This window comes from Dysidea avara, chromosome 12, assembly GCF_963678975.1.
Source record: "Dysidea avara chromosome 12, odDysAvar1.4, whole genome shotgun sequence".
In the NCBI taxonomy this organism is placed as follows: domain Eukaryota; kingdom Metazoa; phylum Porifera; class Demospongiae; order Dictyoceratida; family Dysideidae; genus Dysidea; species Dysidea avara.
The window spans coordinates 22,640,225-22,655,547 of NC_089283.1; the positions used below are offsets into that span (position 1 = coordinate 22,640,225).

General features: G+C 38.0%; 1 protein-coding gene across 1 annotated transcript; it reads left to right on the top strand.

Moving 5' to 3' along the window:
- Positions 1-13: 13 nt before the first annotated feature.
- LOC136241645 (ubiquitin-like-conjugating enzyme ATG3) lies at positions 14-8,764 on the top strand. The gene is made up of 12 exons (XM_066032891.1): positions 14-152; positions 207-248; positions 299-348; positions 396-466; positions 2,222-2,400; positions 4,163-4,259; positions 5,278-5,300; positions 5,356-5,526; positions 6,758-6,805; positions 6,856-6,935; positions 8,153-8,221; positions 8,583-8,764. The coding sequence occupies exons 1-12, from the start codon at positions 66-68 to the stop codon at positions 8,671-8,673; spliced, it is 1,008 nt and encodes a 335-aa protein (XP_065888963.1). The 5' UTR covers positions 14-65; the 3' UTR covers positions 8,674-8,764.
- The last annotated feature ends 6,559 nt before the right edge of the window (positions 8,765-15,323 follow it).

Here is a 15,323-nt window from a genome sequence, read left to right on the forward strand (position 1 = left end):
AAGGGAATGAATAACGAAAATTTGGGTGGGCATTAATTAGATAACTGCTGACCGTACATGAAGAAATGGCGCAGTCGGGGTTCCAGTATATGGTTCAACGTGGTAAAAGTGCTGCCCTACGAATGGCAGACCGTCTCACTCCAGTACTGAAGGTATTAGAGCATATTTAACACTACTGGTGGGCTATCTCGTCTTCTCCATTGCAGGACTCCAAGTTCAGAGAAACTGGAGTAATAACTCCAGAAGAGGTTAGCTACTTAGCCACCAGGGGAAGTCCCATTACTTGTCATTTTTGTAGTTTGTAGCTGCAGGCGATAATTTAGTGTACCAGTGTCCCACTTGGTCATGGTGAGTTGTTTATACCACTACCCCCAGTTAAGTGCAGTTACTGATAGGGATGGTGGGGATCCCTCTAAGAAAAAGAGCTATCTTCCTGACAACAAGCAGTTCTTAGTGACCAAGAATGGTGAGGATGCTTTATAAGAACATTGGATTAGATAAGCTGGTACTCAATGCAAAGTGGTACTTTGCTGCATGGTTGACAAACCCTTGAGTACGCAAGTTTTGCCACAAATAAACTTGGTTTCTTGAGGTTTTCCTTATGTCTTTACCGTAGTTTACAATAGTGTGTAAGGAAAATAACTTTTCTTGAGGCTAGTATTCCAAGTCCCACAACAGGTTTGCCAAAGTGAAACAATGATACACCTGTTGTAATATGTAAAAGTTGAGCTGAGCCCTGAGAACACAGCTAAAAAACAAAAGTGAGTGTTTCTCAAAGAAGAATAACATTTCAGCCAACCAGATGATTAGTAGTGACAGTAAAGGTGTCAAGAGCAGACATGTGTGCAGTGTTGGGAGTAACGCGCTACTTATGTAACGCGTTACGTAATATTATTACTTTTGTGGTAACAAAGTAATATAACGAAATACGCTATAAAAACAGGTAATATAATGCAAGCTACTTTACTTATAAATGTAACGCGTTACCTAAGTAATATAGTTACTGTAACGAGTCTAATATTACGTAATATTATTACTACACGTAACGAAGTTACTAATCTCATTAATTATCCTCTGAGTAATGGTTAGCCACAGCGAAGTAACGAGGCCTACTGAATGAAGCTTATTCACCAGCTTCTTACTTATAACCAAAATTTGCATATTGTCCAACAGCGCAATCATGTCACGTGATAAGGTGGTAGTTTCACACGTGACAGCTTAAGGCTGTGGACACAAAGTAATATAATATGTAATATTATTACGGTTACTTTATTTTATGGGTAATATGTAACTGTAACTAAATAGTTCTGTTGCAAGTAATATGTAATATGTAACTAGTTACTTTTACAAAGTAACTTGCCCAACACTGCATGTGTGGTTTGAGTTCGGAAAAGGGATGCAACAGGCTATGCATTTTATGGATTCTTTATAAGAAATGTATGATGAAAACTTTGTTTGGTCATAAATATTGTCAGACATTTGAATGAAAAGATTTTGAAATAATTTTAACCGGACTACAAATGAGCAAATTTTTAGGATTTGCATTATGAGCTATTAAATGTTTTTGAGGGCTCAGCTCAATGCATGCATATTATAGCCTGGTTTATTTTCAGTGATGTACCATGCATGGAGCAAATGAACTTGCTGGGTCAAAGAGTCCTGTAGATCTTACATGCACCGACAAGTTATGTGGTAATAATGTGCAAGGACACAAGTCACAAAATTGATTTGAAATGTATAATGGTCTAAATGCTGTACTGATCTACTGTGTAACCAGTACTGAACTACGTAGAATGTTGTGCTAGCCAAACAAGCAGTGACCCATTTTGCAGATGCACGTGCGTTTATTTATCAACGCAAAATGCAAGATCTTTTCTTTCTCTTTTGGGAGAAGGAAAGGATAGTGTTAGTGTTCATGACTCTACTCCAGTCATGAGTCATGCATCTTTCATCTCAAAGAACTCAGATCACTCATTAAGAAGATTTAGATACTGCATTTGTATTAGCCGTAGTTGTAAAATGTTGCCATTTCAAAATTGTAGCAACGTAAATGTTTGTTTTCCTACCTCCCAAACCATGCTCCATCAGAATACAATAGTAATGGTGTGAAGGGTGCAGAACGACTGGTTGTTCTGCCATCAGGAGTTTGGATTTAATTTCAAACCTAATTTGCTTGAAGTATTGAATAGCAAACATCTGTAAATACTTGTCTCTGTTACAGTGCCTTGTTATCGTCGGTGTCACCAAATGGAAGTATTGCCGGAGAACGAGAAGGTGATAAAATTGAGTGACGATGATGATGGATGGGTAGACACACATCATGGTGTAGCCCTCGAGCAGATTACTGAAGCTGTACAGGATATGAAACTGAACACTAAACAACAGGAAACTGTTACAGTGGTAAGTGTTCTAATAACATGGAGATGATAGTTGCTAGTTTTAGTGCTGTAAATTCAGTAATGTTTGTATGAAAAACAAAGTTTCGTTTTCTTTCAATCTGGACAAAATTGCTGGCCAAATGGTTTTATCAATATAGCGGTTATTCACCTTACCACTAAATGAGAAAGATTTGGTCATAAAATGTCAACTGCATTCTTTGAATCCTGACAGATCTGACTCCATTATCTCCATACGTTTTTACCTTTTGAAAAAGGATAACCTCGATCTATATTACAGCAAAATGGCCTAGTCCTATAGTGTCCAAGTATTTTTGCATTCATTGTGAAGAGATTTGGGTGCATGGATAGTGGGGCTGCTTACCAACCATACTCATAGAATTATAATTACAGCACTGCCGTGTGTGTGAGTGTGTGTGTGTGTGTGTACGGAAAATACAGCACGAGGAGGTGTGTTGAGAGGCTAATACAGCACGAGGCACCGAATGCTGTATTTGCCTCAAGAGTCAAGACATCCTCTGAGTACTTGTATGCGCACAAGCTTTAAGTGGTCTTGTTTGGAGTGATTTAGTTGAGTACTCCTCAAATTGCTTTAATTTTCGGTGATCAGACTATCAGTATGGTGTCATGTAATCTATTTGTAGTCGTAGAACCAACTGGTAGAATTAGTTTGGCATTTGACAGTGTCACACACATAATCCATTGTGCTGTCTGTGGGGTTGTTGCGACTTGGCGATTGAACTATCAGTAAGTGTTTATGTGATCTGCTTCTAGTCATAGAACAAACCACTGGTAGGATAATTTTGGCTAGTTTTAGCAATTTACAATGCCACACATGTGATCAACTGAGTGGGGGTTGTTTTCATATAACATTCTTTACGTAAATTTTCTGCATGACTGTACTGTATTTCTACCCAATTACAATGTATCTGTTTAACTGTACTGTATTTGCCCAATTAACTGCATAACTGCACTGTATGACTCGTACAGTGCATATATGGAGCTAACTGGTACTGTATGGAAAATACAGTACACGACAGCACTGTGATCCCCACATGCAAAATACCATATGTGACCGGATTTCATATAACCCGGCTTCCACACATACAAAATCAAACCTACGTTTTTATCAGAAATGGATTGCTGGTCTAAATATACACTATCATATTCCACTCTATTTCCTTCAGGACTGGCAAGTCTGCTTTCTGCAGCAGCTTTCTTCTGACCCTGTCAAAGCATGAGTGGAAGATTGGCGCCATTAAATGGCCATGGCTTTGTTGTAATGGTGTGTAGTGAGCTGGGACTTCACAGAGAGCTTGCCAGTAGTGTTCTCCATCAAGTTGGAGTGATTTGAGGCCCATGGAGGGCCCAAACTTGGCCTTTGGATTCCATTCGTCTTCTTGCTCCATTTTGTACTCCTATATTAAGTCCACCCACCTCCCCTGTTACTACCACCTGTGATATTATTACCTGCTCAAAAAAGTTGCCCTAAACAGGGCTTATTTGGGTGCCAGAAACTTATACACCCACACAGTGATAGCTAGTAAATAGATGAATAATTGGTGCAAATTTTGTTTGCACAGCTGTAGGCACTGGGAAGTTACTACTTAGAATCGCCATATCTCCTAACGAAGCTTTGTGCGTCGAAGCCGGGTTCTGTCAAATTCAGTCACATATCTTCTATTCATCCTTTTATTTATAGTCTGGTGTTTGACCTTCCACCTACTCTTGGAACTTGTTGATGTTTGTGTATCTGTTGTTTATAGCCCAGTGTTCTACCAGTAGTGTCCAACCAACCCCTGGTGGGTGGGGATGACGAAGATGATGATGACGATGATGATGATGAGCCAGTAGATGCTGAAGGTACTACTAACAGGGAATGTCACTGTATGCTTGTAAGGCCAGTCAAAGTAGGTTTCTTGTTGCTCATCAACCATCCTCAAATTTGGTGTGAGCAGCTAGCCATTATTCCTTGTTGAAGGGTGTACTCAAAATCATGACTGATTTGGGCAGGAAAACAAGGGATCAGGCCTAGCATTTGTGAACTGCTGAGCAAAAACCTCACTTAATTTTTGAAATAAATACACTGAAATACATTGGTGGAAATAAATACACTGAAATACATTCGGTAAAAATGCATGGTGCAAAAATAGTTTTATACACATTTTAATTGCTCCAGTAAATGGTAAAGAAGACTTAATTACCTTTGCTTTATTTTAGTACCATAAAGCGGACATGATCGAGCTATGTGTGTTTGTTTATGTTGTGGTGAAATATAAGTTTATCATTGCCAGTTCTAAGTTTGAACAACCTTCTTGCTGTAAGCATGGTGGATACAGACGTAAAGCTAAAATTTCCAGTTCATACATGGTGAACATTATAAGGCAAGTCCCAACTCCATAGTTTGTTTCCGTCGTGACTTATTATTGATTAAATGAGCACCTATAATTTATTTTCTGTAGTTACTATACAAATTGATAGTGAGTATTCTCTTTGACAGCCCATAGATTTATCCCTCTGGACAACAAAGAACCACATAAAGAGAAGTTTGAACTAGTCAGGTTTTTGCTTAGTGGATCATGTTTATGGTTTGATTTTAACCAGTGATACATTAGACCCTCCATTATGTGAGCACTTGTGTATATATCAATCCTATTGTGTAGGTGAAATACTCTAATAGAACAGTCACTTCTGTTCAGGGAAATTGTTGCATAATACCAAGTTGTCCTTTTTTATAAGTATAATTTTTAGCTTTCACCGAGGATCATGAAGTGAAAGACAGTAACGATAAGGGTCCCTCTTTGAGTTTGATATTGTTCTACATTTGTTTTCATATTGATTGGTGATAAACATTAACCTGTGTTTGTTTCTTTTCTTCTAGCTCTTGTCCAAGAGAATGATCCAGTGAGTCATACTGATGTGATGCTGTTGCTAATGGCTATTGACTTATTGTTGCTAGGCAGTACTTGGTAAACCCCCACCACCACCTGTTACATCACCCACTGGCAGTGCTGTGACATCGCCAACTAGCCAATCAGGTGGAATCATGCAGACTCGTACATATGATCTAACAATAACATATGACAACTATTATCGTACCCCTCGACTGTGGTTGTTTGGATATGATGAGGTACATGGTAGTGTGTAGTGCATTGTATGGTGTGGTTATGATGAGGTACACGGTAGTGTGTAGTGCATTGTATGGTGTGGTGTGTGCCTATAGAAAGTTTACAGTAGAGCCTGCAAACCTGGGCAGCTCTACTTAGCTTAGACAGGTGGTATGTATTGGGGAATGTTAAGTTGGCTGACTTAGTAAAATAGTTCTATATATCCTCTGTGTGTTCTGTTAGGGTTTGTTGTACTGTAGAATTGTCAGATATAATTTTAAAAGTTTTCAACATATCCTAGGTGCACATGTGATGCTGTTCCCCAACACTTGCAGTATTCCACACATTTTGTGAATGTTCTATTAGAGTGTATTAACATAAAATCAGCTGCACATCTGTAATAGGGGAGTTTAGTATAAGCGTCTAGGAATGCAATTAGCGTTAATTGCATATTGCACAACCACTGGATGCTCTGGATGCCCATAAAAATGTATTGAAGCCATTGGGAAAACAATGATAACCGACAATAAAACCTCGGTTGCTTACAAAGTATACGGTTTGTTTCAATTTTCTGTACATAGATAGGAACTACATTGATTTCCCTTTAGTTTTGTGGTTGCCTGCTGTTAATAGGATAAAGGGTTAGCGAGTTATGGAGCCGTAAAGTTAAAGATTTTATAATACAACGCTTTCTGAGTTTCTACTGGAAAACCACTCAGAATTGATTGGCAAAGCTTGGTAATAGATAATTTGATTGATTCCATGGATTATGAACGCTACAATCAACCAGACAGGCCGACAAGCAAATGTAAACACTATCCAGGTGATCCTAATGCTTGTTCTTGTGTTGTTCTTCAATCAAAACATAGAAACAAGCATCTGCTTGCTTTCCTCGATATCAGAACACTTTTTCGCCAGGAGTTTTCAACTTGAGAAGCTTGTAACTAGCTAACCACATACCCTATGACGAGCAGACAACCACTAAAACGTGTAGAAATCAATGTAGTTTCAGGTGCTGTTTATAAGACTAGCATATCTCCTTTTGTTTCCAGATAACCAAGGTTTTAGTGTCCGTGGTCATCCGTTTCCCAATGGTTTCTGTACATTTTTATGGCTAACCACAGCATCCAGTGATTGTGCAACAGCAATTAACAGACCAATTAAAATATTTCCGCTTATGCTAAACTCCTCTATTGATTTTTGTTTTTGTACATTCTTCATGGTATAAACACATACAATGTGTATCTCATGCAGCATCAGAAACCATTGACAGAGGAACAAATGTATGAAGACATCAGTCAGGTATGTGTGTCATGCATGATCTTCATACCCTGATCACATGATCCACACAGGATCACCTCAACAAGACAGTCACATTAGAGGATCATCCTCACCTCCCACCTCCTTCAAGACTATCTGTACATCCTTGTCGGTAAGGACTTTATCAGCTAGTGCCTGAATGTCCCTCAATGTTTAGTAGAGCACACAACCCTCCCTACCATAGGTACATTAGGCTTTCTTTGGAGCTGATAATGAAATACCTTCAAATAGATGTATTCTACTCATAAATAGGCACTACCCTGTTTCATAACTAGCAATTATATGACTCTCAATAGGGTGTCATGCACCCAGTATACTACTTGTGTAATTGATGCTACTGGTTCAGTACAAGACACGTTTCAATGGTAACTGTGATGCACCGATTAATTGGTAAATAATCGGAAATCGGTTTATCGGCCAAATTTCAGCAATATTGGTATCGATGATTATTTAGCCAGTTAATTGTACTGATCCTGATGCTATTGTTTTCATAAAAATAAGACAAAAATAATGTTTTAAAGTGGCAATTTTACAAAATGTGTGAAATTTTGGTAAACATAAACATCAGATCGGTTATCGGTATCAGCCATTATGTAATTTTCAATATCGGATAATTGGTAAAATCTCTAATCAGTGCATCACTAGCTTTGAAGACCACAAATAGATGAATATTTCTCTTTGCTATAGACTATTTTGTATATATAGTATGAAAATTATCACAGGTTGAACACTGCAACTGCTGTGATGTTAGTGTTGTTTTTATGTCTTTATTTTTGCATATCCTAACACAGTTGTTTATCACAGCTATTTGTATTAGGTGGTACACTTTACTCACAGGTTCTAAATCCCTCTCGCAAAACACTCTGTCAAGGTCTCCCTATTAAGAGTTGTATTTCTATTAGTGCTGAGCGATAGTAAAAATTTTACTATCACGATAGTTATTGATTAAATATCGCGATAGTGAATACTATCCCGATAGTTTATGAAACACTTTGCTCTTAACAAAGTCTTAGTTGTATAGCTATGATTTGCAGTCATATAGAAAGATATTTTGCATGCCGGCACAGGACATTTGTTAATTAACTTCGTGGGCGGCCGATGAATATGGACTTTTGGTAAAGCTTTTACAGGCCACTCCTTTGTAAGAAAGCTGGTAATACCAACTGTAAAACAGTATAGAAGGGTTGTTAATACCATTTTAATGCAGATCTGAGCTTATCATAACTATCACGATAGTGATATCCCACTATCGCGATATATCGCACTATCGATACTATTGCTCAGCCCTAATTTCTATAGTTCTACACTGTTATGTTAATAACATCCTAGACATGCTGTTGTAATGAAGAAGATTATGAACATGATTGAGGAAGATGGCCGTATACTTGAAGTTCACTCGTATCCTTCACCTTAATGGTAGAATAGCTAGTGTGCCCTCTGTTGTAGTGAATATAGGAGGGGTGAAGTATTTACCTTCGGCTTGCTTCACATGCTGCAGTGGGTTGTTGGAAAGCCATGTAGCTAATGTGGCAGCAACTCAGAACTATATAGTATACCACCTGATAATTGTGTGTAAAATTCAGTGTGTGTGTGTGTGTGTGGGGGGGGGGGGGGGGGGGGGGTGTTGTTTATGCTGTATTATCTTTTGACATGCTCCCTTGTCTTCTGTTCACACTTGCGCAGTGCACGCTTTAACACTAAAAATGTATATCTATACAATATACAGGTACTGATATGATCCTTAACACTGTACTGTTAGTTACCTGCTGGTGTTCCTCAAGTTTGTACAAGCTGTGATACCAACAATAGAATATGACTACACACAACACCTTGCCTTGGTGTCTGCCTGACTTGTGTGTGTGTGTGTTGTGTGGGGATATTGGTGGTGTGATTTGTGTTGAAATTGATAATTTTTAAAATAATTTGCATGCACAAACTGTACCTCTTTGAGTTGCTAGTTATGGCTGAGTGAGGTACCTAGTCACAGTCTGAGTCATATAACAATACCACAACACTCATGAATGAAAAGTAAACTGCATGCAACAAAATGATTTTTATCACCACTCACTGGCTGCTCCGCCCATACACATGGTGATGTAATCTATATGATGAAACTGAAATGTTCTTCAGTGTTACTTTAGTTTCAGTGTTTGTATAGTACTATATCCATTAAAATATAGCTAAGCTGTAAGAAGAGGGTGCAGCCTTCAAAAGAAGGTTGTGAACTTGGCTGCAATGCTGTTAATTCCAATAAATTTAATGCACCCCTGGCCATTATTAAAATTAATTTTAACCATGATCAGCTGCCACCTTTGATTTCACAAGTTTTCACCCAGGCTTTTAAGGCCACATCCTTTTCCAATGGCTTAGCTGTTTTTGCATGGAGCTCATTTCTTTTTTATTTCGATGCCCAGTAGACTGGCTATGGGGCTGCCAATTTCTTATCTACAGGCACAAATAGTACACATTTTTTGGATACTTCTAACACATAGAAATTAGTAAATGTTCTAGAACTATCTAGATTTCCATTGGTAGATTTATGAATTTTTTTTGTACTTGGCGACTGTTCTATAAGAGTATTTTGACCCTTTGATTTTTGTTTCCCACAACTCTGTAGATGTCACTATACGATTTCTTTTTAAACCACAAAGGGTTTGAGCCAACAGACCAATTTTCAAGTCATTCTTTAAGCAGTAGGTGTTACAAAAGAAATGGTTTATGCAAATAGCTAATTGCATAGCCCATGAATATTTACCAGAAACATGCCATGTAGAGTGGCATAGTGTGAAAGCTGTGTGTCATTTGTGAGAAAAGCATGAAGCTTTCCATATCAATTGTACTCATCATGACATTTATATTTTGATATAGTGCCATCACAGATTTGACCATTGCACCCATTTTGGTACTAAAAATTTGTCATTTTTGTCTTTATCTCCCTGAGGCATTGTTAAAACATGGTCCAAATTAAATACATTAATCTAAGACACGGCTTGACTTGTTCAAAGTCAGTGTTCAATCCACTCCAGAGTTATGATCATATTTATTAGTTGTAAAATTCTTTTAGTTCATCCGTCCTTGGCTTGTAAATTACCAATGGGCAGGTATAACTTTATAATGGCTGATACAACTTTGCAATAAAATTACCTATTTACTTCAAATTTAAAAAAAAAATTGTTTCTTTCAAAAAATTCAAACCATGTTTTAATGAATAAAGCCTCAGGGAGATTAAGCCAAATTTTCAATGTAAAAATGGCCTAAAGGTCAAATATGTAATGGCATCATATCCAAAAAATAAATGTTATTGGAAGTACAGTAAGTTTTATACTTTTCTCACAGAGTGCATAAAATTGTGTGCTACCGTAGGGCAAGAGATTTTTGTGGATTGCTAAAAAGTGGCAAAATTAGTAATCTTTGTGGAACAAATTTTCGTGATTTAGATGTTGATCTCCATACGATTTGTACATAGGCTGCAAAATATTTAATTTTCATGGATAAGATACCCGCAAAATCCACGAAAATTTCTTTCCCTGTGAGTGTATACCAGGAGACAACTAGAACATAAAGAAAACCAAAAACATAATATAGTGAGGCTAGACAATACACAATGCACATGTGTTTTTCAGTTTGCTGTACAGATTAAAAAAAAAAGCTGTTTGAAATTACAACTGTTGCTTTACACACATTGAATATGTCTCATGTTCTGAGGTGTTTGCAAATTGTTGTCTCTTAAAACTGGAAAAACTGCAATGATTAATGTCTATGACTTTGAAATTGTAGCAACCTGCTGCTTATTACTGACACGGTAGCAAAAGCAAGGTAGAAAGCAGTACTTTCCAAGTATTTACTTACATATGTATAGTATTTCTAATATGTTCACATACTTTCATTTATATACAAGTGAACCGGAGGAGGTATGACACACTCATGTGAGCTCATAGGATTTGTACAGAGTAATTACGCTGCTTTAGAACGGTTTCAATAAAAGTTGACCTCGTTGAACCCCAGGAAATTGGAGATGTCATCTAGTGACAAAGAGCTTACTGCATGAAATTGAAGTCAAACAACAACAATGGGAGAAATCAGAACTGTCAATTTTACTTATTAAAGCTTTACAGCACAACTGCTGAAGGTCTGTAGGACTCCTGGTCCTACCGACCTGTTTCATGTTGTTACAGAAAGTATGTTTGAAGAGGTGAAGAAAGCAATTGTATTCAAGGTCTCCACAATACAATCCAGTAAAGTTAGGTTAAGCAGCAGCAGGCAGCAGATGGCAAACAGCCAAAGCAACCTAGCAAGAAGCATACAGTAAGTTTATAGAACCCATTGCTAGATCCACCATGAAACCGGAGGCACGGTTGTTGTCTTCACAGAACTATCGATTTTAGTATTTCGTGAGATGCAAAAATTACTTTTAAAATTTCTGGCTCCACACAAAGAACAGGATAGAACTTGCTGCTTAGCTAGGCATTATCTAGAGTTAATGCAGTTAAAAAGTACGCACAGTAATAAGCAAATGATTCACTGGGTTCCCGGCACAGGGTTGCTTTCTCTCAAAAAGCAGAAAACGAAACACGAATTTTCGAATTCAAACTGCCCTACCAGCCAAGACAAGAAAAACCAACTCTTCCTCATAGTGATGTGATAAGGTTGGATGCATAGTCTGTCTATGCTGTTAGTTTGGAAAGGATCTGAGACTTCTCACCATCTGGGTGAAGAAAGTCAAAATTTTCGTGCATCATTTCAAGGGATTCTCTCAATGGTACCAAAGTGCTTTCCGGTACTTCTGATGCCACACTGGTCACTTAATTTTGTTTAGAATGATGATAAATGATGGATCAAAACGTTTGGTAGTAGTAGTAGTTGGTGTTTCTGTGATTTCATATGATGCAGTATACCAGCAGCTCACCAGGAGCTCCACCCAGCTCGAATAAAAAATGAAAGATTTTGTGCATTTTTCAGTTTGTTTTGGGATGTTTTGCAGCATAATGGTGATCTAGGGTGATCTAGTGAAGATTTGAAGCTGCTGTGGAACGTTAGAGGTGAAGTCAAATTTGGACGATTTTGCTGCCTCCCTTGATGCATAGCTTAAAGCGAGGCGTGGAAGCTGTGGATGGAATAATAATTGACAACCGCTATTACCAAACGTTCAGAGACATCTTTTGCCATAGTTTTAGTTTATAATTGATGATTGTTGTGGCTGCAGAAGCGCTGGAAATGGGTAGAATTCGCAACACAATTCTTTGATGCTGCAAACAATTTTGACGCTCGTCACCCAGATGGCGAGAAGTCTCAGATCTTTTCCAAACTAACAGCATAGACAGACTATGCACCCAACCGTATCGAAACACTATGAGGAAGAGTTGGCTTCTCTTGCCCTGGGTGGTAGGGCAGTTTGAATTCGAAACTTCGTATTTCTTTGTCTGTTTTTTCAAAGAAAGCAACCCTGTGCCGGGCACCCAGCAAACCATTTACTTATTTCTGTGCGTAGTTTTCAACTACAACAACTCTGGATACGATTTGGCTAAGTAGCAAGTTTCATCCAGTCCTTTGTGTGGAGCACGAAATTTTAAAAATAAATCTTACATCTTGTGAGATACTGAAAATGATATTTCTGTGAAGACAACAATCGTGCCTCCGGTTTCATGGTGGATCAAGCAATGGAATACTACAATGAACATCCCACAATGGTAGGGGGATTGATTTGTAGAAGTTGATTTTTCGGATTGCGGACCCTAGCTATGTGGTGGAATGTACATCCCAACACCCCAGCATGCATCAGTTAACCTCACTCGTGCTCTATTAATGGTGCTGACAACAACCTGACTGCACGATGGTAGCTACATACATTATCTAGCTACTTAATTATACTATATAAACTACTACTACAACTACAAACCTATAACTAAGGGAAAAGGGGATTGTCATCAACATCGATACCCTCAGGCCTGAAGTGTCCAATACCTCAGGATCACTTTTGGAATTTTTCATCCACCAACCTTCCGTTTCATTTCCGTTCCCCGTATAATTTACTTGGCCCCACAGCCTCAACCGGTTTGCTATCCCGGTCACAGTTGCATGCATCATAAAGGTGGGGACTATTCTACGGAACGGAACGGAACGGAACGGAACGGAATGATGGACTAAACCACGGAACGGAACGCTTTCTCAAATTGAAGCTTGCAACTTACCATTGCTGAAACTTCCCTTATAAGTTAGCAGTGGCATCTCCAGTGGGTGATTAAACATAAGACAAAAAGAATTAACGGATTGATTGTGGGTTTTTGTTGGTTGTCATTAGTAACGAAGTATTATTGTGGGATGAGCTGTGTCAGTGATGTTCATCCATACGGAAGGGAACTTTATGTGAGCTGTTTTTCTTATTTAGACTTTAGAAAACAGTCTGGGCCGGTCTTTCAAGTCATAAGTCAGTGTATAAATAAAGCGAGCAGGAAGATACTGGTAACAGGAAAGAGCCAGCTGAATTAAAATTTGAAGAATTTTGTGCAGTGTGTGAGGAGCAAATATTTTGGCAGACCGCAAGGAGGGTATATTCTGCAAACATCACTGAAGTGTATTCATGGAGTTATTTATATATGCAGTGGACTAATGCCGTATTCAATAGTGAGCTGATGTTATCTGTTGCACAATTCAAGGATGTGTCTGACTGCTAGCCTTGAATCAGGCTAAATGTCAAAACTCCAAGATCAGCCAAATCTCTATTATAAGCCGCATGTGAAACCATGCCCGTAGCCACCAGGCAAACGTGATTTGGACCAGGATGTGTGTGTAATTTCAATGTATCTAGTCAGACCTGAAATGGAACACACATTAATTACATACCACCTAAGAATCCTAGGATTTCTTAAGTGTAACATTTCACATGCTTCACTTCAAAAACAAAACAGGTTAAATTTGTTCGTCTATTTTCAAGTGATTCCCAGTCCAGCTGGTCCATGAAATTACAATGGGATCACATGTATTTGTTACAGTGCGAGCTGTCCTGTGTTGGATCTACTCTAGAGTTGAAATTTCAATGTAGACTCACTGCCAATGTACTGACACTAGTACTGTTGTAGCATGTTTAAGTGGAGGACAAATGAAATAGTAATGCTAGATTATTTATGTATACAAATTTTTCATAATGAAATTGATATCCCATTTTGATTTGTACTTCCACTTTGCAACATATTCAAGAACAAGAAGCTACCACACTTAATCTCCAACCACTGTCATTAATTAACCAAGATCTCACTAGTCTGTAATTCACCTTACTGTAGTGATTTTATTGATTTATCTGTATGTTTTCTTCATTTTCCTTGAAGTTGTACCAAGAGTTCATAATAAGGTGGAGAGTGTCTAACTTGAATGCATTCACCAAACACCCTGCTTAAAGTAACACCTCGGCCTTATTTCAGAACAAAGGCTTTACCTTCTTCAGCAACACTAATCAACAGTTTTCTACCCCCCAGTAAAGGTGTTGATTTGATGAAAGGTGAACTTTACGCAGGGTGTTTGTACAGGCCATACTGAGAGTTAGACACTCTCCCCCATACAAATCAGTATTACGAACTCTTGGTTGTACAGCATAGGTAAACAAAGATAAGTTTCTCTCCCATCTTATTCTAGGATTTCTATTGACAAGGAAAATTCAATTATTTGTATACAGGCTCAAAATTGAGAAAATATAAAGAAAGTGAATTAATATTATATAGTCAGTTTGCTTTTGGATATTTAATGTCTCCAACCACAACAAAAATTTGATGAATCCATGCATCTCATCACTGGTCGTCTGAACTTTCTGAAAGTGATACCTCACTCAATCAACCATATATTCTGTTTATTGGACTGAATAAAGTCATGATTACCTAAACAATCACTTAATTAATGTTTTATAATTATCCTATTCCATTTTCCTGGAGGTTCCACTGATAAAATGCAATTTCAGCAATGATAGCAGCTAGCCAAGCTACAAGTTGATTCAGAAAGCATTCCATTCTGTAAAATAGACCCCATCCAGAATTCAACTCAGTACTCAGGCTGAGATATCTGACAATAGTCCACTACCCTGTTAATGAATCATTGATGTTCACACAATATAGCCTCCTTGAGGTATCTGAATGTTTGCTCCTCACACACTGCACAAAATTCCTTTAGATTCTGCTTAGACTGAGTTGATTCAGTTTGTCACCATACTTGTTTCCTTTGTAGTGTAGCTATACACATACTGATTTATGCCGATTAGAAAGGCTGGGCCTCAGACTGTACATTCTAAAGTCAAGTAAGTAAAAATAACTCACATACTAGTAAAAACAAGTCATGCATTAAGCTCCCTACTTGATATATCCGAAGATGAACACAATGAGTCAGCTATTCCCACAATTAGTACTTCGTTACTAATGACAACCAACAAGAACCCACAATCGATCCTTAAATTCGTTTTATCTTTCTTGGGGTACGTTTGATTACCTGCTGGAAGTGCCACTGATAACTTGTACAGCAA